The following is a 26,839-nucleotide window of genomic DNA, read 5'->3' on the forward strand; positions in this document are numbered from 1 at the left end:
TCTTAAACATGAACAAAATAATAGCTCATACTTATTAAACATTTTCTGTGTGACGCATTGGATTCTCACATCCTCCCTGTAAGACAGGGACCACAGGACCCCCATTTTACAGATGAGTAGACTGAGACACGGAGAAGTTAGGGAACAGCATGGGGTCATTCAGTTGAGAGTGACAGAGCCTGGACTCAAGCCCAACCGGCCAGGCTCCAGAGCCATTGCACTAGCACTAGCAACATCCAATTGATGGGAGGGGCGCAGGGGAGACGGGGAGATGTGGTCAAAAGGTGCAAACATTTAGCGATAAGATGAATAAGCCCTGGGGAATCTAATGTGCAGCCTGGTGACTTAATAATACTCTATTGTGTACTTGAAATTTGCTGAGAGAGAGGCTCACAGTGCTCTCACCACAAAAGAGCAGAAAGGTAACTATGTGAGCTGACGGACATGTTAATTAGCTTGAGTGTGGTAACCCAAATCATCATATTGTACACCTCTAATCTAGACAATTTTTGTTTGTCAATTATACTTCAATAAAGCTGGGAGGAAAAATTTCCAAATGTTGTTGTTTATTTTAAAAAAAAAAGATACTGTGAACACCCATGTAGTTATTCTTCGTGTAGATCTGTACTTCCCTTAGGAAAATTCCCCGAGAAATGGAACGACTTGACCAAAAGCTAAGCACATTTTTAAATTTTATAGAATGTATTCCTAACTGCCTCCTTGTAAGATACAGCAATATATCCAGAAACAGTATATTAAACCTACCATTTTTAATCACTCTTACCAACACGGCATATGTATTTTTTTAAGTTTGTCACTGACACATGACAAATAGAATTTTTTTTAACGTGCATTCTTCAACTAACTAGTAAAACTAGAACAGTTTTTATATGGTTAGTGACCATTTATATTTATTCTTCAGTGACATTTATACATGGTTTAACTGATTTTTCTATTGAAATGTGTAGCTTTTCTTATTAATTTGCAAGAGTTGTTTATTTAGTAAAAACGTTAACCCTCAGGGCTGGCCCCATGGCCGAGCAGTTAAGTTCGCGCGCTCCGCTGCAGGCGGCCCGGTGTTTCGTTGGTTTGAATCCTGGGCGTGGACATGGCACTGCTCATCAAACCACGCTGAGGCAGCGTCCCACATGCCACAACTGAAAGGACCCACAACGAAGAATACACAACTATGTACTGGGGGGCTTTGGGGAGAAAAAGGAAAAAAATAAAATCTTTTAAAAAAAAAAAATTAACCCTCTACCTACTACACAGCATAAATATTTTCCAAGTTTGTCATTTGCTTTTCAAATTTAATAATAAAAATTGAAATACAGACCTTTAAGATGTTTATGTTGTCAAATCTACTGATCTTTTCTCCATGGTCTCTTCCTTTGCTTTTTATATTTCATTCATTCATTCAATAACTACTAAGTGGCCACTATGTGCTGGTTTCGATTTAGAAAGTTCTACCCCCCCCCCCAAAAATGATATATTTACCAAAGTTTTCTTTTACTAGGTTCATACTTTTTATATTAAATCATAATACATCAAGGTTTTATTTTGATCAATGCTGATAATTGTGAGATGGACTTGTCTCCATTCCGTTTATTGAGTAATCCATTCCTTCCACAACAATCTGAATCACTCCCTTTTACAAATGAAATTTTTATACAACCCTAAATTTGTTTCTAGAGTTCAAATTAATTTTCAATTAAGCTCAAATTTTTATTGAAATCAACATAAAAAATAACTAATATAGGATATTTAATCAAAAGAATCTATAATGCATATGTTTTTTGTATAATGAATGTATCTTATTAGGCCTAATTGCTCTAAATGGCATTAATATTGTATGATATGATTTTAACACACAATCTTCTATAATATTCTGTTCAAAAGTTTTTCTTTTACTGCTGAATATGTTATCAGTCCTCTTCCTTGTACATCCCTCTCATTCCTTCTAGTTACTCAAATCCAATGGCTGGTGCTGACAAATATTTCAATGAGTCCAGAAGAGACAGCAATTTCTTGTTTGGAGAATCATTGAGGACCTCAGGAAGAGGTGGAACTTCACTATGTGTCAGGGAAAAAAATAAGGTAGGATTTGGATAGGAGAAGGGAGACAGGAGTAGTAAAAATAAGAAAGGAAGAGAGTACCCTTGGAGGAAGCAAGCACAATACCCTCTGGGGCGAAGGGCTGGTTTGAATAGAAGCTCAGGAGGCAAAGCCATCCTGGGAAGACTCTACTGTTGTATTTATTTACCTGAAAGGGTTCAAAACAGTGTGCATGGCATCCTTCCACATATTTATATGTTGATACGTGCATAAAAAGTAATTTTGAAGGATACACACCAAAAAGTGATTGGTGGTCATTTAAGAATATAAGGTAATAGGTTATTTTTCTTCCTATCCATATTTGCTTTATCTTTTTGTTGTAATAAAATATTAATTTTGTAACAAAAATCTTTTTAAAGAAACTGTCTTTTGAAACAAATTTAGAGATACAGTCCTGAATACACCAAGTCGTTTGTGGCTATTAGGTTTGGCCAACACTACTGCTAATATACATGTTACCAGTATGTTAAAAAGCAAGCAAGTAAATTCCACAATTTGATAAATTAAACTCAGTTTCTCTCTGACTATTAATAGAGTCTTTCAGGCTGACTAAATGCAGAGACTCCTTAGATACTGTAATTATATATTTAAGAAATCCATAGAGAAGCCTCTGGAACACCCCTGAGATGGGACCCTTAATAGGATCTGGAGTCAATTATGACCTATCCTTAAAGCTTCCATTTAAAGATGGTAAACACAGCTCAAATGTTATGCTCCATAATCAGATGGCTTTGGCTCTTAAAATATATTAAAGTTATATTTATTCCATTTTCTTCACAACTATAGCCATTAAAGACAAGTATAAAATTAATAAAATCATTTGATTTATTTTAATTCACTCTATTTTCAAGCAATCCAGGCCAAGGCTCATGGAATGAGCCCAGAGAACAGTGGAAGTGACCCAGCTGAAGAGCTCAAGAGCAGATGAGAAATGTCTTTGCAGGAAGAACTCTAGGAGAGTGAGAGAGAGCTCTGATTCAGAGAGATTCTGAAGGGCAAGGAGAGCATGGAGAGGACTCAGTAAAAATGTTGGTTCCTTTCCACCCCCACCCCCCACCCCCGTCCTCCACGGCAGTCCACACACCCCAGACCCCCTCAATCAGCATCCATGGGAATCTGCATTTTTAACCTGATTCCTGGCATACAAAACATAAACCTCAAAATTTAAAAACCACCATAAGGATACAGAGAACAGATTGGTGGTTGCCAGACTTGGGGGGTGGGGGATGAGTGAAGGGGGCCAAAGGGTACAAACTTCCAGTTATAAAATAAACATGTCCTGGGGATGTAATTTACAGCATAGTGACTATAGTTAATAAGACTGTATTGTGTATTTGAAAGTTGCTAAGAGAGTAGATCTTAAAAGTTCTCATCACCAGAAAAAAAATTCATTAATATGTATGGTGATGGATGTTAATCAGACTTTTGTGGTGATCATTTTGCAATATACACAAATATCAAATCATTATGTTGTACACCTGAAACTAACATAATGTTGTGTGTCAATTATATCTCAACATAAACAAATAAATAAATAAAATAAAAACCTCTATGAGGGATATAGATAAGTACGAAGTGGGGATGTGTAATAACATTAATGAAATGCCTCCTGTATGTCTCATACCAGGCTGGGTCTACACGTTGACTCAGTCTTAACGACAAAGACGAAAAAAGGACATGAGCCAGACCTGGGTAATAACGCCCCATGATTATTAAAGGGGCTCACTGAAGATTTATTGTAATGCAAAAAAATCCTGCTTCTCTTCCAGAAAAGAGACTAAACTTTAATTTTTGTGTGTCTCTTTAATTTACCTTTATCCAGAAAAAGTATTGGCATTGAGATAATTTTAATAAAAGTTCCAATTTTTTTAAAAGTACCATGAACCTGCATCTTTTAAGTATGGCTTAAGCTAGAAATGTAAAAACATCTAATATAGAGACTCTGCAAATATTATACAGGTTGAGCTGAGAAAGATAAAGATATTCCTGGCTGAAAATAATGTCACTTGCATAAAGGCTGCCAATCAAATATTCTGTCAACATGAGTTTCTTTCACGATTCTTCTATGAAGGGTTACACGAATTATTTTTCTCATTTCTCAGAACAGCCTAGGCAGGTTAATGTAAGCAATGGGGAAAGTTTGTGGGCTAATATCAACAGTGGGCTTCCGGAACGGTTTTTCATTTCTGTCATAGCTGACATTTCCTCATAGCTTATCACCCAAGATTTGACTGTCCTCTTTTCACCTCTGGTTACCCCAAGCCTCTGCCTTTCCAGCTCTCTCTTCTCCCAAGAAAGATGGTTTAGGGGTTGAGAAATTGCAAATGTCTCTGTGACTCAGAAGCAGGGATGTTTAAGTCACTCGCTTATCAGGTTCTGCCAGAATCCTCAGCCCCTGGCAGCGCTTCTCAGACCAGTCCCCACTTGTAGGCTCAGCCCAGGTTTCTGGAATGAATCCTGAATAGAGGCAGGGTAGTTTTAAGAACTTTAGACCAAAAACTTGGGACTCTCTATCTCCTGGATCCTCTTCCCAGCATCCCAACCACATGAGGAATGCTTGTCTGGAACTCCAGCTGTTGATTTTCAGATCTTGTGATTTGCCTGCCAGGCTGGATTGCATTCGTTCATAATAGGCTTTCAGCCTACTATGTGTCAGACCCAAATATGAATTATAATTCCTGTAATCAAGGGATTGAAATCTAGAATCAAAGGGAAAAACAGCTATATAAACAAAAAATTATAATATAACATATATGAAGCTCTATGTAACTATAACCACCACACTAGAAGTCTATATAAAGAAAAACCCTAAGATACATAGCAGAGAGTATTGAGAAATTACACTGACATGGTAATAATAGTTCTAGGCCCCGATCTCAAGTACTTTACGTGTGCTAACTCATTCAATCATTACAACTGTCTATGAGGTAGATACTATTATCATCTCCATATTTGGATGAAGTGGAAGCACCTAGCGGTTAAATAACTTCCCAAAAATCACACAGCAAGTATGGACCCAGGATTTGAACCAAGGTGGCTGCCTCCAGAGTCTCCAGGCGAAACCATCACACAATTCTGCCATATTGAGTTTTACTTCATCCTCTGGGCAGGGGAGAGCTAGCAAGATTTTTTAAGCAACAGAGCAATAATTTGTGTATGAAGATCACTCTGGAGGAATTCAGGAAGATTGAATGGAATTGGGAGAGGCTGAAGCCAAAACAAGAATAGGGGGCTACTGTGCTCACCAGAGCAGGAGATGATGGGGGCGTGAACTAAAGCATGGAGTGAGTCTGCGGAGGAGAGAAAAACTGAACAGGTGGTAAAGAGGCCAAATCACCAAGATTTGGTAACTGATTGCTGGTGAGTGGTGACAGAGATGGAAAAAAACAAGGCTTTGATGATCAGGTAAGTGAGAGACTAGTGTTGTCTTAGGGAAAATATTTCGTTTTTATCACGCTGAGCTTGAGGTCCTGGGTGTCACTAGATAAAGGGGCTGAGCGAGCAAGTAAAATAGAGTAACAGAACTCCATGCGAGATCTAGAGTTAGAGACAGGGATCTGGGAGACTTTGTAGAACAGGGGACATTGAAGGTATGGGAAAGGATGGAAACCTAGGGAAAGAGAGAATGGTAGCAGATGGGACCCTGAAGGCCAGCATCTGAGCCAAGGTAGAAGAAGCAGGGAAAGAAACCGAGTAGAGATAGGAAAGGCAGTAGAAAGGTAGGAGAAAACAGAGTTGTGCAAAACAAAGAGGAGAAAGTTCCAGAAAAGAAGAAAAGGATCAACTGTGAGATGCTGTAGGAGGACCTGATCACATATGCTGATAAAGGGCCTCTGAAAGGGCCATGAAGACTTTCTAAGACACCCACAACCGGGTTCCTTCCTCGTGTCCACACCCCGACCTCCCACTCCTAATGCCCCTGCTCAATTTTAGGGACAGGACTAATTTCAAGCCTCCAGCCTTTCCAGCTGTGACTTTCACAGCTATAGTTAACTATCCCCTACAAGCTTTGACATTACTCCTATGTCCTTCATTATGATAAACATATTTCCTTAGGTTAGAGGACAGAACCCAAGAAAACCATCCATGTTCTCTACCTTTGTGTTTTGATCCACAATTTTCTTCAGATTTTTCAACAGATGGTTATTTGGCCCTCCTTCTTTCTCATTAGCATAAACTATCCTATCCAGGTCAGGAAAGTTTCGGTTCAGATCTATTCCCTGGGCATTGCTCCGACCCACAAACCAGTCCTTGAGCTCACCGGGCTAAAAAAATCAAAGAGAAAAATCATCAGTTATTTATTATTATTGTTGCTATCTATTTAAGGTCTCCATTAATGATTTTAAAAATAATGTATTAAGAATAATTATTTATTTCAATAACATCTTACCATAAAGGCACGTTCACTATTTTATGGTTACAAACACAAAGGAATTAAGTTTAAGTATTTGGCATGGGTAATTTTCAATGAATATTATTTTAAATGTTAATCATAATAACATTTAAAAGATATTTATCAAATTGCAAAAGAACTCAATATGTATTAGCTAGTAATAGATGACGTGTTTCAAAGCATGCCACTCCATACTTAGATTTAAATAAAATATTCATTGCCTCTGTACATCACAGCAATCTAATTTTGGAAATATTCAAAAGAATACTCAATAAGATCAGAAGCTTAACATGAGTTTAACATTAATTATTTATATATTAATAATATACCTCCCTCAAAGTCTTCATGAAGCAAAGTTCTAGAGGTCTGTAAGTTGAGGAATTTCTGTTCAATTTTAAACCTTTCATTTCAATAATGGTATAACCTGTAAATTTAATGAATTTCCAAGATATTCAATTATATGCCATAATGCAGGATTTCTTGTTTTACTATTAAGTTATATCAAATCTATGATATAGAGACAGTTCCCATATTCTTGAGGCCATGTCGGCTCAGATACATTAGACGGTGAAGAATAAAAACACGTAAGACAGAAAATAGCAATGACAATCTTTTTGCCCATTTTCTCTCACAGTTCTAAAAATTACTGTAAAATATTAAATAATTTAATGCTTTATGTTACTAGAATTTTTCCCTCATAACTTTAGAAGTTATATCTATGTTACACTTATTTACAGAAATTCACTGTCTGGGTTTCTTACAACATCAAACTATCAGGTAATTGAATATTTTCTTTTTAAGGTACAAATCGACTTCTTAAGGGTAAATATATACTTTAATATATTACCATAAAATGAGAAAATTATTTCAAACTGTAGAAAACAACAAATATAACGTCCTCCACTCCTGTCCAAAGAAAAAGAGAATACATACCATATGTCTTCTCTTAAAATAACGTTACTTTCCAGCTTCTCTAACTGTTAAAATGTATTACATTAATTTTAGTTTAGAAGTAGGAGGGGTTATTGAAAATTTTGCTCATCATACAGAGACAAGCACTAAACATCAAATTGATCTGGTCAAAATTTTTTCTTCCTTGACTCAGTAGAGGGCGCTATGACATCGCCTCATTCAGATGCAGCAATGGCATTACCCTTCAATACATGGCAGTAGATCTTTTTCATACTTGAAGGTTTTTTAGAAGGAAATTTACCTAGTCACAAACATGGATAAATAAATATGATTTATGTAACAACAAAAACAAAGCATTAATTAAATATTCACTTATTAACAAAATTTCTCATTTGTAATCTCTGCTGAAGGAATGTTCACTCATCATCCCTCACCTTCGGAACATTTTTCTTACAAGCAAGTTGAATAACATATCACCTATACCCTCCCCTGCACCATGTGTAAGCTTCACGTGAGCATTGCTTGTAGATAGGCGTGTATGTACAAACATACAAAATGAAGAAAGCGTGCCCTGCTCTACGCTGGCTCACACTCACCTGAGACGCTGCCTTCTCAAAGCCATCGGGGTTGAGGGAAGGCATTATGTGGATCCGGGTGTTGTGGATCAGCTTGACGATTGTCTCATTCCCCTTTTGGTACTCATTGCACAGGTACTGGGCCAGGAAAATGAGCAGTTCCCGTCCAACAGCCTCATTACCATGCATATTCCCAATGTATTTAAATTCAGGCTCACCTAAAAGCCAAAAACAGAGAGTATGGAGACGTTTTCTAGGGTGTCAAATAGAAGGCAAATGACATACAGTAGTGAATATATTGTTTATCTGATCATTTATTACCCATAGCTGACAACTTCTCTTCCTTCCAGAATTGATGTCTAAGAAATCTACCTTAAATATCAAAATATTCCAAACACCCCTTCTATCCTTCTAATTCTCTCCCCTCCAGCTACCTACTTGTTATGGACTGAACTGTGTCCCTGAAAAATTCATTTTGAAGCCCAAACCTCCAATGTGACTGTATCTGGAGATATGACCTTTAAGGAGGTAATTAAGGTTAAATGAGGTCATAAAGGTGGGGCCCTGATCCAACAGAACTGTGGTCCTTAGAATAGGAAGAGACACCAGTGATCTCTCTCTCCCTGTGCATGGAGAAAAGGCCATGTGAGGACACAGTAAGACGGCAACCACTTGCAAGTCAGGAAGAGAGGCTTCATCAGAAACCAACCCTGCTGGGACGTTGATCTTGGACTTCCAGCTTCCAGAACTGTGAGAAAATAAATTTCCATTGTTTAAGACCCCCAGTCTGTGGTGTTTTCTTATGGCAGCCCAAGCAGACAAACATACCACCCCACCCCAATAACTGATAATACTAATGCAAGGCGTGCCTCCTATTGATTAAAAGCTGAACGTTGCATGTTTTCTTATTTAGTTTTCATGAAACATCCGGAAGTAGCTATTACTATCCTATCTCTATTTTAAGATGCACAAACTGAAGATCAGACAGCTTAAGAGGCCTAACCACACAGTGACACAGCCCATGAAGCCAGGATTCAAAAGCTGGTCTTCCCATTTAGTTAAAAGTTTGTGCTTTTCTTTCTTTCTTTTTTTAACTATAGTGATTAAAGCATTATCTTCTGGAGCCAGACTGCTGGGTTGAAATCCCAGCACCACCTCTCACTGGCTGGCCTTGAACAAGTTACTTCAGTCCTCTGCGGCTCTGTCTCCCCATCTATAAACGAGCTAACAGATTCCACCTCATAAGGTTGTTATAAGAACTAAGTGAAACAATGAGTGTAAATGCTTAGAACAGTGTCTGGCAAATAAGCGGTATGTGTTTGCTATAGTTATTATAATATTATTACTATTACATCACATTATCTTGTCATTGTGAGGTGCTTTACCACATGGAATCTAATTTTCTGTTTACAACAGCCCACTAAAATGTGGAAGAAGGATATTTTTATTATCCTTATTGTACACAGGCAGCCCAAAGAGGATACATTTTGCTGAAGGGCTCAGAATTCAAACATAAGTCACTGCTTCCCATTTCTGGTGCTCTCCGGTGCATTTTAGGAGGAGTAACAAAATTGCAGAGCACGGCAGCAAAATGATCTTAATTAATCCTGGTGTTCTGCTCCTTTCTGCTTCATTCATCCCACCGGCCCAATTTTGACAGTGGAAAGGATTCTCTCATTTACAGAATCACTAGGACTGCTCACCCCTGAGAAAAGAAAAGAAGTTGGAATTATTTTTCTGCTGGAAATATGTTATCTAAATATTCTTTGCATGAGATTCGTGAGTGTGTGATTTAAGCGACTGCTAACCACAGAAAACCATGCCCTTGTGTGACCTCTCAGCCTGAGTTTAAGCTAATCTTAATCTAAGGAGCAGGTGGGAGCTGGATCAGTGCTATTTATATTCCCCTCATTTTTATTTTAAAGGAAAGTCTTTAATAAAACTACCCCCGAGGGACTTGCCCAGAAGGTATACGAGAAGCGATGTTTTCTTTGCTTCTGATTTCAAAAGTCATAACAACCTTCTTCCTTTCTATCAAGCTCATGAGCTTTATGTCTTCCCCTTACTGGATGTATTAATGTGACTGAGACACAGAGAAACTGTAGCGGTCCATTACAACAGAAAATAAAGACCAAGTAGCCAGAGGAATATTAGAAGCCTGCTTTGCAAAGTTATTTGGGAAGAATGCACTGATGAAGGCATTCTGGTCCTGCTCCCTTACCCCGGCACAGCTTTGAAGCTTCAGTCCCTCAAAACTTGGTCCACAACCCATAAGAGGAGATGAGTACACTGCAATTTTCTATTACTTCTCCGGATTAAAAAAAAAAAAATTCTTTAATTATTTAAAAGAGAAATAGCAAACATAGTCACTTGGCCCCCTGATGTTTTGTTTGGCTGTCATGGGACATTTTGTATTTGAATTTGAATGCTTTGGGACACGGCATGCGTTCCCAGTTCTGCCACAGGCAGCACAACTCCCTTTCAATGCTTTACTTATTTATATTTGCAACTCCTGATTTTCAGAGTCTGAAAATTTCCAATATGGTTTCACTTCTTCAGCTCTGTAGGAAATTTCTCTCAGCAACAAATCTCCCTCAGCATATTTATTCTATTTGTGATGAGACAGTAATAACAAGGACAATAGCAATGCTTTAGTCTTGACATGAAGATAGGACTATAAAGGTCATTTTATAGAAGATATTAATGCATGGAAATAAAATGCAAGGCACGTATGACTTAGCAAAAGAAAAGGCAAGTATATTTTTATCTTGCTTGTCTCCAGGAATAAATTAGATCACTAGATAATGCTATCACCAGAATACAGAAGGACTGTCTTAAGCCTACTGACATGTCTTCTGAGATGGAGAAGAGCCACAGTTTAAATATAGCATTTGTTAGACGTATATACGCAAATCCCAGTATCAGACACTACAGGGGACCCTAAAGCAAATAAAACAGCGTTCCTAAACTCATGGAATGTAAGGTCTGGCGGAGGACACAGGCATGCACATGAACAGCGTTCAGGGTGAGGCAAGGATGAAGGAATGTTGGATACATACACGACTGGAATATTCCCACCACCTTTCTGGCCCCTCTCCAGCCATTTTCCCTCCCAAAGCCAGTTATCTTTTCAAAACACAGTCCTCAATGGGTCTCCTCTACCTAAAAACTCTTCAGCTAACTAATTTCCCATTTGCTTTCACCATAAAGATCAAAATTCTTTAACTCCAAGGTGGTCTGGGCTGATCCATCTCTTGAGCCTCCTAAGGCACCATCCTTCCCTCCTCGTCTTTCAGCCACACTTCCTTCAGCCACAGGGCTCTTGTCTATGACGCTCTCTAGTTCTCAGACACACATTCCGCCCTCACGTCCATCCGATCCTGGATAACTATGGTTTCCTCATATTTATAAGGAATTTGAAAATATATATTAATCAGTGTGATTATTTGTTGCATCCCCCACCCCCAGATTGGATGGTCTATTAGTAATGGGATGGGATCCATGTTAGCTCACTGGTGTGTCACCCATGCCCAGCAGAGAGTCTGAAACACCGAGAGAGCGCAATAAATATCAATTAAATAAGTTCATGAGTAAATGAATAAATGAATGGCCTTGCTTTTAAATCCCCTCCTCCTAACAGCATGACTGACAGGAGAACATGCCCTTGAGATGCAGGTGCAGCCGTAGCCGCCTGAAAACCTTTCTGGAAGAGTGAAGGGAATAAATGAATAGCTGAAAGGGACTCGAGGCAGTGTTCAGGAGCCCATACCCCGTGGGGAATATTTAGGCGCCTCAACACTTGTTGCTGTATCCGACATTCCCAGGCAGGAATAGAAAGTCTTCTTTGGGAATGAAGGCAGCAGTGTTGTGAACAGCTGATTTCCCAGGAAGAAGATTAATCTCCATGGTCACGAGAAAACCACAGAATCTCTCTAGGCAAGCAAGTCTCTAAGGCTATTTTTGTTGTAAAGGCTAAACAAAGGGTTCTGAAGAGACTTTGCCTTCACTGTCTTTGATCCAGAAATAGAGATAAAATTGAAGACTTTGGACTTTGAATAAGCCTTTCTCTGTCAATTTCCTTCAATTTACATAATGAAGGAGTGACAGCTTTTCATCATCACTTAATTTTCTTTTCAGTGGATTTAAAGACGGAGTTTACAATTGGCTGTTGAACGGATGACGTATGCATTCCTGTTTACAGTGTCTACACAGCACCAATGCCAGGCTTAACAGGTGCGTCACTGCTTGCGGATACAGTTGGTAACGCACATGTACCCCTGCATTAGCTCATCCCTCTCCTAGCAACGGAAAGAAAAGGCAGCTAGAACTATTCTCAATACACCTGGGGATGGTTGTTTTTACATTCATCTTGTCTTCCTCACTCACTATCTAATTCGTTTTCCTTTTTACACCGTGCTTACCCAGAGTTCCCAATCTTAACTGAAGAATCATCATATTTGCACAGGTTGCATTGCATGGGCTCAGGAAGTACAGTTTCCCTGTTGCATCAATTTTTCCACAATTACGTCTATCTATCAGTTTTCCAGTTACGTCACATGGCACACAATCATCAATCAAGCCATCGTTAAAAGATAATCACCTCTCAAACCAAATCCAGCCTGGCGGGGCCGAGTTTCCATCTTTTTCATCTGTATTACAGAACAATTAATGTATCTGAATGGGTTTGTATTCTCATCAGAACAAGATAAAAATAGATAATAAGTTTTTTTAAAATAAGATCCAAAGTTTTACTGAAGTCAGAAATAATTAAATAAATTCCAAACTGGAGCAGACAAATGATTTTAAGTTTCATACTTGTAACTCTTAATTTAGCCCCAAGGTGTATTAATGTGATTTGAAATAACTAAATCAGTTTAAAGAGAAAGAGATAGGAAGGAAGGGAGGAAAGGTGGAAGGAAGGAAGGAAGGAAGGAGGAAGGGAGGAAGAGGGAGGGAGGGGAGCAGAAAGAGAGAAGGAAACTTAAAGAAATTTCTATTCCTTCAAAAATAAAACATGAATATTTTGCACTCCAGAAACCCACGCCCTTTAGGCTCGGCACTCGGGTGAAGTTTGAAGCTGACAGCAGACTAGCGACACTCCCAAAGGGTGGGAATTAACGGTTTAAAGTCACCGGAGAGCCCCTAAAGCAGAAGTCCACAGGCCCAGTAGGCTGAGCCTGAAAAAAATCATCAAAAAAGAGCGCAAAAGTAAAAAATAATATTTTCTGCCTATCCCACAAAAAGCAAATTTACTTTCACTGCCTTATTTGACCCAATGGTCAGCCTAGCTGCCTCTCTAACATTTTCTCCTGTTGGAAATAGCTGACAGGATGACCACTGGATACAGTAATTGATCAGATAATTTGTAAGGCTCCTTTCAAATCTTAGAGGCAATTATTCCATGATCTCCATATGGAAAGAAAACAGCAGGGGAAAATACCTAACGCAAAATGAGATGACAAATGTGAAAGTGATTGTAAATGGCGAGATTCTACATAAGAGGTGTATCATCATTATTTAGAATGAATAAGCAGATTAAGGGTATTTTAAGGAAGAACTTGATTATAATAACAGAACTCTTCCATCTTTCATCTTATAAATAGAGACAAAAGACTCTGAGATGAATCTATTCTTCCTCCGACATCACACGATTGCCAAATTACAAGTACACTAACTCATTTGAAAGCTATATATTTAACTCATTGATTATACAATTCTTAGAGTTTGTGACAATTTCAAAATACATGTTCCAAGAACATGTAATATACTAAACACATTGCCAAATAACTATAGTATCCACAAATAAAACCTGATTTCTCAAAGATGCCATGGTAAAATGTGTCCATAACCAATGATTTTGAGTAATAGAATAACTAGCTATGCAAGCAGCACAATCACTGAACAGCTATGCAAGCAAACTGGAAACATCTATGGAACAGATGGGCCTTTTAATCAATGATCTGCCTCCCTCAGTGGTAAACCTGGGGTTAAGACATTAGTGTTACTAATTGTTTCCACTTGTTTGACATTCTAAAATATTATAGCCTGGAAATCATTCTTGCAGAAACTGAACTCTACAAGTTTCCTAGAACTTGTCAGTAAGAACGTCATTAATTGGCTCATGTTTCAGCACATCTTAGCAGCGTAAAATGCTGAGCATATTCCTAAAAGAAATGTAAATCTCCAGGGGCCAATAAACAATGGAAGAGGGTGGGTATGGTTATAAATATAGATTCCTCTTCTACAAAAGAGATGAGGAGAAAACAAAGAAGTAAAGGAGGAAAAGAAACCAAGGAAAGGTAAAAGAATAAAAAAGATTGCAAAAGAAATTACAGAGTATAGAAGATTATATTATTGCCCCTTGCTGATTCTTTCAGTCATTTTTAAAATAAATAAATTAACATGAAATCTTGAAACTGAAATCTTACTTCATCTGATTTTTTTTTTCTGAGGAAGATTCACCCTGAGCTAACATCTGTTGTCAACTTCGTCTTTTTTTGCTTGAGGAAGATTAGCCCCGAGCTAACATCAGTGTCAGTCTTCCTCTATTTTCTATGTGGGTTAATGCCACAGCATGGATGACAAGTGGTGTAGGTCCACGCCCAGGATCCAAACCTGTGAACCTGGGCCACTGAAGCGGAGCATGCCCAACTTAACCACTATGCCATGGGCAAGTCCTCATCTGATTTTTAATGGGCAGTTAAAACAGAAAACATTCCAGAATTATTCTGCAGAGATGTGAAGAGGAGCAGAATATACCACCAAAAATATGCCTCTTTGGCATAAGGATTATTTTGAGCTGGTTATTTTTAAGGAAGCGCAGACATAGGAAAAGCCCTGAAAAATCGAGAATTGAAATTACACTTTTGTAAGAGATATTTACATTTGTAAGGGAAATCTCCATTTGTAAGGGTGTCTCCCCCTCTGTAGCAGCAAGAGGAGGATGACTAAATCTCTAGAAACTCTATCAATGGAGAAGGCATGGATTTAAATCTGTATAACAACCTTACCCTTGTTTACTGTGCTTTTCCTGGTAAGCTCCCATAACTGGTTCCCCCTACACCCCAGCCCCCATCACCCCCTTGACATCTTCCTTTTGTCTTTAGCTGGAGGTGGTATTTAAGGTGGTAGCTTGGGCCATTTTGGGGAGTTACTCAGTTTCCTGGTTCTCTCCCATGTATATAGGAGGTATACATATTATTAAACTTCTGTTTGTTTTTTTCCTGTTAATCTGTTTTTTATTATGAGAGGAGAAAAGTCTCAGGTAAGAACCTAGAAGGGTTAAGGGAAAATTATTTATCCTCCCCTACAGATGCATTATAGAATTATTTTTGAAAATATTAATTATGTATTAGCCATTACATATAATTTTAAAGTTCTCTTACATATAACATCCAGAATGTTCCTACTAACATCCTAATTGAAGAAATAGAGGTAAAGAAAAGAACAGAAAATATTTCCAGCCTTATAAGTCTATAAAACAATGTCAGAGTTCCAATATTAACAAATACCTTCAATTTTTTTTTATTTAAATAGTTTTTTTCACACAAGTATGCTAGAAACTTTTTATAAATACCTATGTGTGCTGGTAAATGTTTAGCAATCAGCTCTGATGCATAGCAATTGCCAATTTCCATGGTGTAAATAGTCCCACTGTGGCCAATTTGAAGCTACAAATGTGAGGTCAGTTGGCTCACAAAATTCTTGAAAATTAAAAATAAGTCTTATAAGCCCCTGCAAGCCTACTCCAGCACACCACTGCATATGGAGAGCATTTATTTGAGATATATACCTTACAGTTTCTTCACAGGTTCTCCAGAAGGGGAATCTAACGTCTAAGAAATCCGAAGAATTTCAAACACATTATAAGAAATATCATCAGACTGGCCTCTACCCTACTGCCTTTCTTTATGTTTAATGTTATGCAGGAAGAATTAAAAGAGGTTTGTTTCAGTTTTTTCTTGTATTGAGATAGAGCTGTTTTCCAAAGCATTACACCATTATCCCTTCAATTTAGGGGGAAGAAAAGATAGGACTAGGGAATTTTTTTTTGACTGAGTTGATTATCCTAACAGTTACTGACTCACAGGATTATATCACCCTTTGCTCTAAAAAAATCAATTCAAAAATTTTACTTTAACCTGTTAAATAGTTTTTCTAAAATATTTACATGCAATTCCAGGTACAGTTGGCCCTCCACGTCCTCAGGTTCAGTAAGCTGGGGTTTTGCATCCTTGTGTTCCGTGTCCTGGGATTCAGCCAACCCCAGAGCAAAAGGCCCACGATGGTTGCCTCTGTACTGAACATGTACAGAGGTTTTTTTTTTCTGTCATTATTCCATGAACAATACAGTATAACAAGAATTTACATAGCACTTACATTGTATTAGGCATTATAATTAATCTAGCGATGATTTAAAGTGTAACGGAGGATGTGCATAGGTTAGATGCAAATGCTACACCATTTATATAAAGGACTTGAGCATCCATGGGTTTTGGTATACAGTGTGGTCCTGGAACCAATCCCCCCAAGGATACTGAGGGACGACAGTATCCAAAATTCCTTCTGTTCTTCCTATAGTCTTGACCTACAAGGCTATCTTCACGATACAAAAGATAATATAATTTCTGTGCCCACTCAGAGAAATTCATAACTTTAAAAAAAATCACAGAAATCAGTTACTTAAAGCTAGTAATGTGAGACACGTAATATTAAATTACTATCCAAAGAGAGACTGCCTACAAAAGCTTTAGATTCAGAAAATCTTTTACTTGTTTAAGAACATAGTGAAGTGAATACAGAAATTTTAATGTAGAAATCAGATAAGTCAGAGATTTTCATGATGTCATTTCATGACTTAAACTCTTTCTGAAGATGTAATTATTTTTAAACTACTTTAATAGTTACAGACCGCAAAAAATACTTATCAGAATACCTTCGTGCATTTATTTACTGAAGATGGGGTTTTGGTCCTTAAAGCATTTTTCAAAAGTATTCATTTCTAGTTATTTTAGATAACTCTCTTAGAAGATTCTGCTGTCTTTCACCAGTATTCTTATCAAATAAAATAAAACGTAAAGATAAATTTATCTAAGAGGCAAGGAATAGAACAGAGTTACGATGAACCAGCACTTGAAGAGGGGCAAAGAAAACATGAATGGACCTGGCTTCTGACAAGTGATTATGATTCAGGTCTTTGCTGAGTGCCTCATTAACATATTGGGTTGTGATTTGCACATCTATTTTGGAAAATAACACCCACGAGGAGTATATTTTGTAGCCTGAGAAGAGAAGTTTTGGGACGATATCAAGTTTCTGAAGGTTAAAATTTGTTTAAGTTTCTGAAGGTTGAAGGTTAAGTTTTCGAAGGCTCTTATGCAGGGAAGGATTTGATAGATTCTACAAAAGTCCAGAGGACAAAACTAGAATCGTAATTAGAAGGTACAGAGAGAGAGCATTTAGCACAGCTGAAGGGCAAACTTTCTTTCAGCTAGAGCTGTCAAAAGACAGAATGGCTGCTGTGCAGTCATCAATTCCCCGAGAAGGCACAAAGGTATCTTGGAGACACGTTCTACTGGCTGGACTGGATGCTCTCAAACATCCCATGATTCCATAGAACAGGGCCTAATATCTTTTCTTTGACAAACTATTGGGATTCAAGCTTCTAAACTTGTCCAATACAAATCGTAATTCTCAATAAATGTTAGGTGACAATTTGATAGTTCTCTGGAACAAAGAGAAAATGGTAGATCATCATAGAAACTAAGACATGATTACAAAAAGTAATGGAAAAACACGAGTCCATTTCCACTGATCATCTCTCTTTATGCCTATGAATGAACAGCTCATCCTATTTCCAAGGTGAATTAGATGAGAAAAATGAGTAAAAGTGATGACATCAGAACCTGTGTGGGTGAAAAATGTCAAGCATTTCTAGCAGACATGGATGACTGAAGAAGAAAAACCTCAGTTTGCTATTAAGCAGATAAAATGGCAGCAACATCAACTAGGTGAAACAAAATCAGCTATTTAAAAGCTCACTTGAACAAAGTCTTCCCAGAAACCTCTTGGAACTTTCTTTTTAATTCTCTCAGGAAGAAGATAACTCAAAAGTCGAATTGATATGTCAAAACATCTTTAAGATGTTGTTTGTTCAACATCACGACTAAAGACTTGCAGCACTAAACACACACACCAGTCTCAGAAGCAGCAGGCAATGCAAGAGAATCTTTCAAAGAGAGTAAAGGGCCAAATGGAGCTCTCTGGGTCTTTCTCCCGGCCTCAAACTGTAGAAAACCAATAACTGGCTGGTGATGATTTCCCTTGGGACAACTGGGTCTACTCCAGGTCTCCCTCCAGAAGATTATGCTACATCAGGGCATACATGAAGTATTCTCTTTTGCTCGAAGTTTTTAAAGAAAATTGTGCTGATTTACAGTACTCTAGGTCAGAACCATTCATGGGCTTCACAGACATACAGATTTCTGAGCTGCATTCCCAAAGATCACACTTCCAAAAGGCCTTAGGAGGGGGCTGAGTATCTGTATTTTTAAAGGATCTAGAGGTGATTCTGCTGCCCTTCCAGGACTGAGAAGGAATGATCTTGGAGGTAGGTGCAGGGAAAGTCTAGTGGTGAGGGGGAGTTCAATGACGCCAGCAGACAGGTGGGAATTCCAGCGGCTGAGGGTCTCTGGGATACGGACTGAGCAGGGTGATGGTTCTTAACAATTTGTGGGTCATGGACGTTTTTGAGAATTTGATTTAAATAAAACTATGAATTCTCTTCCTTCACATTTGCAAAAAGAACCCCCACAAAATTATGCCAAGATTTCACAACCTTAAGGAAACTTATGCTAGACATTTATAAGTCAGGAAGTGGGGACATCACTGGTGCCATAAATCTCAATATACATCTTTTACACAGGCTTGTTTTCTGATCCAGACAAACAGGAGACTATTACATGTCCTTTCTCACTGCAAATGAAACACAGCAGCATGGCAGCAATATAGCACTGGTTTTTTAAAAAGTTTTAGGGGAACGGAGAGCATGGACTTGTTGAGACTGACTTGGGTTTGAATTTCGGCTCCAACGTGGTATATCTCAACTAACCTTGAGCAAGTAATCCTTACTCTCGTCTCAGTATTCTTTTCTGTAAATTGGATTACTAACATCTCTTTTGTTGAGTTGTTGAGAGGATTAAATGAGAAAATACATAGGTAAGACATTTTGCACCACGTCCAACAACTAGTAGGTAACCTAGGGAACAAATAAATGGAAACAATATGGCCCATGACTCACACTGTTAACAATATGAACAATCTTCCCTAATGGACACATTCCAGCAGGAATATCAGGTGCCCTGGGATCTTTTACAGAGATATGGAACCCAAGTGGGTTTGGAAAATTAACCAGTCCTTCCAGGCGTATAGACAATAGTATCAGTCTAGTCTCAGCCTATCCCATAAGGCAGGCTCTTCAAACTTGGATGTGCTTGTGAATCACTTGAAGATCCTGTTAAACTGCAGATTCCAATTCAGCAGGTTTGGAGTGGGACCTGTGAGCCCGAAGAACTCCTAATCTCCCAGTGTATAGCATGCTGCTGGCCTGTGGACCAACTTTTGAGGGTAGAAGGACTATCTGGAACCTCCAAAACCAAGAGTGGGGGAGAAAAAGAGGGAGCAAGAGAGATTGGCTTTTAAAATAATAAAACTCTTTAGAAATGCATGCTTTTACTTATTATTGGCTCACTCCAACCAATTTGAGCATCCACCCACCCAAGCACATAGCATAATTTTGGAGGCCACCACATGGCCTCAGGTCTAAGAGTCACTACAAATGCTAAACTGCATGACCCCAAAATGATCTGCTAAAGTATACGGAATCCAATGTTAGATGCAGGAAGAGGGTAGAATATTATAGGACTTACTGACATAACCCTATAATGCTCCAGGACTATTCAGATTACAAGAAAGGGTATTGCTCTCCTCAATTTTAAATTCAACATTTAAATTTTAAATATACATTAAATAATTATGCACAGTTCTATATTTTTAATGTATTTATGAATAAATCATAAGAAATTTTAGGGATTCTTATAGGATATGTACTACTATATTTTGTTTATAGCTCTCTCACTGAAGTACTTTCAAGATTTTTACTGACCACACCTACTCTAATTTTACCTCCCACTCCATCTCACCCATCTTCTGCTACTCATTTATTTATTTCTCCGGGGACTAAGATAAGGCCTTTACACAATGTTTTTTCCACAATCAAGAGAAGAGAGTAGTAAAATGAGGGACAAAATCTCATACAAGTTCAAGCAGATAACTAAACAGATACACACTGCCCCCAACAAAGACCAGACATTTCTGATTTTATAATACATTTTATTAGTTTGTATTAGTATTTCACCTGTCCCTTCCCTTAGGGACTCTTTAATGTTAATTTAAATAAATATTCTACAAGCATTCCAAAGTAACAAAAGTGTTGAGGGCCAGCCCCATGGCCTAGTAGTTAAGTTCAGTGCCCTCCACTTCGGCAGCCTGGGTTCAGTTCCCAGACACAGACCTACACCATTCATTGGCAGCCATGCTGTGGCAGCATCCCACATACAAAACAGAGGAAGATTGGCATAGATGTTAGCTGAGGGCGGATCTTCCTCAAGCAAAAAGAGGAAGACTGGCACAGATATTAGCTTAGGGCCAATCTTCCTCAGCAAAAAAAAAAAAGTTGAAATGTTTTGCTAAATAAAATATAAACCACCTGGCTTCAATGAAGTAATAAACACAGTTACTAAACACTAACTAATCACCTTTAATTTCGTGTGTCCCTCAAGTAAGCAATATCTACAATCCCAAAACACCAACATAAAATTTTATATTAAACCTTCCCATTGTTTCTAACAAGTTCATGATTCTTTTAAAGCTACTTACTATTCTGTATTTGGCTGGTTTGAGATATCTTGTCAAAAACATTCTTATTGAAATATTTCTTTGTGAACAAAATAAACAGCTGTTTTCAAGTTTACTGATAAAAATCATCATATGTATCAAAAGTTTCTATTTAAAAAGATTTTCTAACTGCTTAACAGCTCAGAAAAAGATAAATAACTGTATCCCAAACCAGAAAAAGAATTTCTTTTCTGAGAAGGTAATTAAATAATAAAAAACAATCAGAAAAATTCCCCGTGAAATTGCATGAAACCAAAACAAACAAACAAAAACCTGGACAGCTCTATCTACATAGATACACTCAACACATAGCTCAACTTCGGGGTAGGAAATACTGTCATTTTCTTCATATATCTATTACTCTCTTTTCATCACTCACCAACCACCTTCCTGTCTTCACACTTACTCCTCCAATCTATACATATCTTGTCCCCATAACACCCAGGATAGGAAAAGACATATCCAATAGAGAAATAAGGGTAGTCATGAAAATTAACAAACAGGAGTCACAAAAAGAATCAGATCTCTTCTAAAATAAACCAGTATTCTTGAAAGCAAAATGGTAACTCAACATTTCTGGTGTCACACCTGAACACACTAACCTAACACACATGGCAGTATTTAAATGTTTATCAACCTTTATCTCATCTTGTCCTTCTTTAAACTCATGATATACAGATAGGCATTATCATTACGACATTGGTAAACACAGGCTAATCATGTCCAAAGTACATCATCTTATTAGGATCTGAGGGTTAGTGGCAATAATAATGGCCTGCGTGTACTGAAGGCTGAACTTGCACACACACACACGCACACACAAACACACACACATCCTAGGAGGTAAGAACGATTTTCATCTACTTTTTACAGATAAGGAAACCAAGGGTGTTGGGAGTCTAAATACACAGCTTACAAATAGCAGTGCTGGACTGAACACCCACGACCTAGCACCACAGCCACATTGCTTAACTACTCCGCTACTCCACGTCATTTAATCAATTTTTAGGTGCTTACCTCTTCCATTCTGCCTTGCCCTGACTATCCAAATTCTGGTTTAAAGATAGGCAATAATTCACTGGACAGTAGATTAAAGATCAAAAATAATTTCTTTCATTTCAAAAACATGACTGGTTGGAATTTCATTAAAAGTGTATATTAATTTTGGAAGAATTGCTACATTCATAATTGTAAGTCTGTGAATTCAATTTCCATTTACTCAACTTCTGTCAATAAAGTTGTACATCTTTCTTTACATAGGAGTTGCACCTTTCTCAGTAAATCCATTGCCGGGTATATAATTACGAAAGGAATATTTTTCCAATACTATCTCTAACTTGTTATTGCTACTATTTTAAAAAGCTGTTGACTTTTTTGTCATTTCTTTTATATTTTCAAATCTAAAGAAAATACAAAAATCAGCCAAAAGAAAGTAGGCGTAGGGAATTTTAAAACCTAGGGGCCGGCCCAGTGGCGTAGTGTATAAGTTCACGCACGCCTCTTCAGCTGCCCGGGATTCACGGGTTCAGATCCTCGGCATGGACCTACACACCACTCATCAAGCCATGCTGTGGCAGCATTCTACATCCAAAATAAAGGAAGACTGGCACAGCTGTTAGCTCGGGGACAATCGTCCTCAAGCAAAACGAGGAAGACTGGCAACAGATGTTAGCTCAAGGCCAACTTTCCTCCCCCCAAAAAAAAAAAAAAAAAGCTATAAGCAAAAATTAATGTTTAAAACACAAACAACACAAAATCCAGTAGAAAGGAAAATTACATCAGTAAAATTTAAAAAATAAGTAAAATAGAGTAATTTCTGTTGTGCCTAAAAAAAGAGAGAGAAAACAAATTTACATGCTATTGGAAGAAAGTAAACAGAACCATAAATATAGAAGCTATATAACTTTTATTCTTATTAAAAACCAAAGCAACAAAAGCAAAAATAGACAAGTGGGACTACAGCTAACTAAAAAGCTTCTGCACAAGAAAGGAAACAATCAACAGAGCGAAAAGGCAACCCTCAGAATGAGAGAATTTGCAAATCATATAGCTGATAAGGGGTTAATTTCAAAAATATATAAGGAACTCCTACAACTCAATAGCAAAAGAGAGTTAATAACCCGTTTATAAATGGGCTAGAGACTTGAACAGATATTTCTGCAAAGAAGACATACAAATGGCCAACAGGTATACAAAACGATGCTCAACATCACTAATCATGACAGAAATGCTAATCAAATATACAGTACGATATCACCTCACACCTATAAGGATGGTGCTATGGTTTGAATGTTTGTATTCCCTCAAAATTCATATATTGAAATCCTAATGCCCGATGTAATAGTATTAGGAGGTGGGACCTCTGGGAGGTGCTTATGTCATGAGAGTGGGGTGCTCATGAATGGAACTAGTGCTCTTATAAAAGGGACCCCACAGTGCTCCCTAGCCCCTTCCACCACAGGAGGATGCGAGAAGTCTGTGACCCGGAAGACAGACCTCACCTGACCATGCTCATCTGGGACCTCCAGTCTCCAGAACTTAAGAAATAAATGTTTGTTGTTTACAAGCTACCCAGTCTGTGGTATTTTTTACAGTGGTAACATTTTGATAACGGCTATTATCAAAAAACAAAAAACAAGTGTTGGTGAGAATGTGGAAAAACTGGAACCCTTGTACACTGTTAATGGGAATGCAAAATGGTACAGCCACTATGGAAAACAGTGTGGAGATTCCTTAAAAAGTTAAAAACAGAACTACCATGTGATCCAGCAATCCCACTTCTGAGTATTTATCCAAAAGACCCGAAATCAGGATCTTGAAGAGATATACGCACTCCCACGTCCACTGCAGCACTATTCACAATAGCCAAAACGTGGAAACAACCTAAGTGAACATTGACAGATGAATGGATAAAGAAAATGTGGTATATGTATACATAATGGAATATTATTCCACCTTAAAAAGAAGGAAATCCTGCATTATGTGACAACATGGATGAACCTTAAGCACATTACGCTAAGTGAAATAAGCCAGTCTCAGAAGGACAAATACGGCATGATTCCACTTATATGAGGTAGCTAAAATAGTCAAACAAGCAAATAACAGAATTGTGGTTGCCAGGTTCTGGGGTAGGGGAAATAGTGAGTTGCTAATCAATGTGTATAAAATTTCAGTTACGCAAATAAGTAAATTCTAGAGATCTGCAGTATAACATTGTGCTATAGATAACAACACTGTGCTATACAATTTAAAAATCTGTTAAGAGAGTCAATCTAGTGTTAAGTGTTCTTACCACAATTTAAAAAAGAAAAGTGACTAGAGAAAGCTATCCAACTTTCAATAACAAGAATTTTGTTCTTCAGTTGCTACAGCCACCCTGTAACTCCTGTGGCTAGTGCAACTGAACACTGCCACAGCCCGAGATGAATCCCTCTACTCACCAGAAGTTTCCCTCCCCAGAGAAAACTGGGGGAAATGCAATGAGGGCATGAAGAGAGGATATGGCTGGGGTAGCAGGAACTTTGAAGGCACTAGAGTTGACAAGTATAGCAAAGAATAACAGAAGCCAGTGGCAACAAAGACTGTCCCCTGTCTTCCCCACTTGGCCATCATTACCCCCAATGCTCCACCTCAATCAGCAGTTACTTCTTTTTGTAATTAACTTCAAACCCCAACGCAGTACCTCTTCAGAAGATGCAGTACTTAAGAAGATGGTTAAAAATGCAAGCTCTGGAGTCACACAGGCTAGATTTCTATCTGTGTTGCATCCTTTATCAGCTTTGAGACTTTGTTATTTATCCTCCGTACTCCAGGTTCCTCAACTCGGATGTAGGAATAACAATAATACCTACTTCATAACATTATTGAGGGGATTAAATTTAAAAATCTATTAAAAGCACTTGAATAGTGGCTTGCATGTAATAAATGCCCAAAAAGGTTACCTATTTGATAACAATAATGATGATGGAGGGTGAGGAAGGGAGCGAGGAGGAGAAGAAGAAAGAGAAGAAAAAGGAGGAACCACTCAGCAAGTGCTGTTTGCTCTATTCTTTGTTCTGACTTCTATATAGAAGACATTTCCAATGACACTTACTCGCTCCTTCTCATAATTCCTAGAGAACCTTCAAAATGCCCCTTTAATTGGTTTTTGCTGAACTCTTTCATTTATTCAGTCACAGAAGTGTTTACTGAGCGTCTACTATGTGCGAGGCCCTGGGGTTACATTGGAAAACAAAGTAGACTTAGACCTTACCTTCATGAAACGTAAAGTCTCCTAGATCTTGGGTTTTGAGTTCTGGGATGGCTGTGCCACTTTTAGGTTTCACTGCTCTTCCTCAAAGTAATACAAGGGATTCTCCAGAACCCTGACTCAGTAGCACAGAATCAGAACTGAAGACACATTAAAGGCTGACTCAATTGCATTTTCACCAGAGAATAAAAGGAGTGTTTATACAAGGTCTACCCATTCCTCTACACCGTCGCGGTCCAGCAGAACTTTCTGCAGAGGTGACAAGTTTCTCTATCTGTGCTGCCCAGTTTAGTGATACTAGACCACTTGAAACGTGGCTAGTGCAACTGAGAACTGGATTTTTAATTATACTTGATTTTAATTAATTTAAATGTAAACAGCTGTATGTGGCCACCATATTAAACAGCACAGTTCTAACTCCTTATGTTCTTGTTGTTATTGTTGCAATCCGGAAACTTAATTTGGCACTTTTGCATGAATTCCTTGTATGTTGAGTTTATTTACATCTCAAAAAGACAAGTTTGAGGAATAATAGAAGGAAATTAGGAAGTAGTATTGTGGACAAACTAGCAAGAGCTGCAGTTATATTTGGGAGTAAAACTCATTGTTTTGCTGTAGAAAGAAATTTTCCTTAGTGGGAAAATTTAAAAATGTCTGCCAAACCAGAAACGCTATTTAAATAATAAGAATTTACTAAAATAATGCTACATTTTATACAAAATATGAAATGCATTCCTTATTCCTCTTTTTTAGCAGAAGAGATGATCAACCATGATGAGAACCACTTTGAGTGCATTTTCATACACAACCTGGGGCAACAGCTATAGAATTGGAGCAATGGTGGTCATTTTGGTTTGGTCAAAATGCCTATAGATCCTCAACCATAACCCACACCCTCCAGCTAGGAATGAAAGTCAAACCCAAAATTTTGAGTGGACTCGCAGCCAAACAAAAATAAAAAAGAACTGTAAAGAAAGCCCAAATACGATGGGATAAATAATTGGGAGTAACTAAAAACAGGCTTTCACGGAAAATGCCTGCCCTGAAGGTTATAATTACTGATTCTAGAATGCTACTTGGAAAACAGGGTTAGTGAATCTATGGATCTGGCTTGAGAGTGTCCTGAAAACTCAGATATCACAGTGGTCTGCTCCAGAGGCAGGCACTGACAGGACATTCAAATGATGGCATCGTCCTTTAGCAAAAAGGGGTTGGGTCACTCTGATGTCCTATGTCACAGGAAAGGTGAGGTCACAAGGTGCTGCTAATCAGGCCTCTTTGGGAGTTCAGGACATATATGAGCTACCACTTCTCCCAGTTGCTTCAATTCTCCAGAAACACAATACTCTAAAGTTTCTTCATGCTATTTGAGTGATTAAAAACAATTTCACTATTCATCAGATTATCAACCAAATCAGGGTTCTTGAGAGTGCAAGGGGTCTCAATGGCTAATAGCTCCAGCAAAAGTCATAAACTGGGCCATCCTAAGCAAACTGGGACATGTGGTCACCCTAGCAATGCTGAGTGACTGGCGTCAAGCCCCCAGGTTCGTGGTCAGGAGATGTTTCAGCACCATGCCTCCGTCACTGTTTCCCTTTGGAGTGCCTTTGTACTGATGACTTTCCCATCCAGTGACATTCT

At 38.1% G+C, this 26,839-nt stretch overlaps 1 protein-coding gene and 1 long non-coding RNA gene across 3 annotated transcripts in view; one reads left to right on the top strand and one right to left on the bottom strand.

Moving 5' to 3' along the window:
- Nucleotides 1–26,839, bottom strand: part of CPE (carboxypeptidase E) — a 106,607-nt gene that overhangs the window by 21,357 nt on the left and 58,411 nt on the right. The window contains exons 2-3 of the mRNA XM_070608287.1: nt 8,017–8,213; nt 6,213–6,380 (exon numbers count right to left, since the gene is read on the bottom strand). Of these exons, the coding sequence (XP_070464388.1) occupies nt 6,213–6,380; nt 8,017–8,213 (365 nt within the window). The remainder of the gene's footprint in view (nt 1–6,212; nt 6,381–8,016; nt 8,214–26,839) is intronic.
- On the top strand, nt 8,591–15,948 carry LOC139081690 (uncharacterized). Of its 2 annotated transcripts, none has more exons than XR_011536904.1 (3): nt 8,591–8,745; nt 12,133–12,228; nt 15,795–15,948. It is a non-coding gene; the product is annotated as an uncharacterized lncRNA (long non-coding RNA). The 2 variants fall into 2 exon arrangements; XR_011536903.1 differs by lacking the exon at nt 15,795–15,948 and adding an exon at nt 12,461–12,792.

The sequence above is a fragment of the Equus przewalskii genome, chromosome 2, assembly GCF_037783145.1.
Source record: "Equus przewalskii isolate Varuska chromosome 2, EquPr2, whole genome shotgun sequence".
NCBI lineage: Eukaryota > Metazoa > Chordata > Mammalia > Perissodactyla > Equidae > Equus > Equus przewalskii.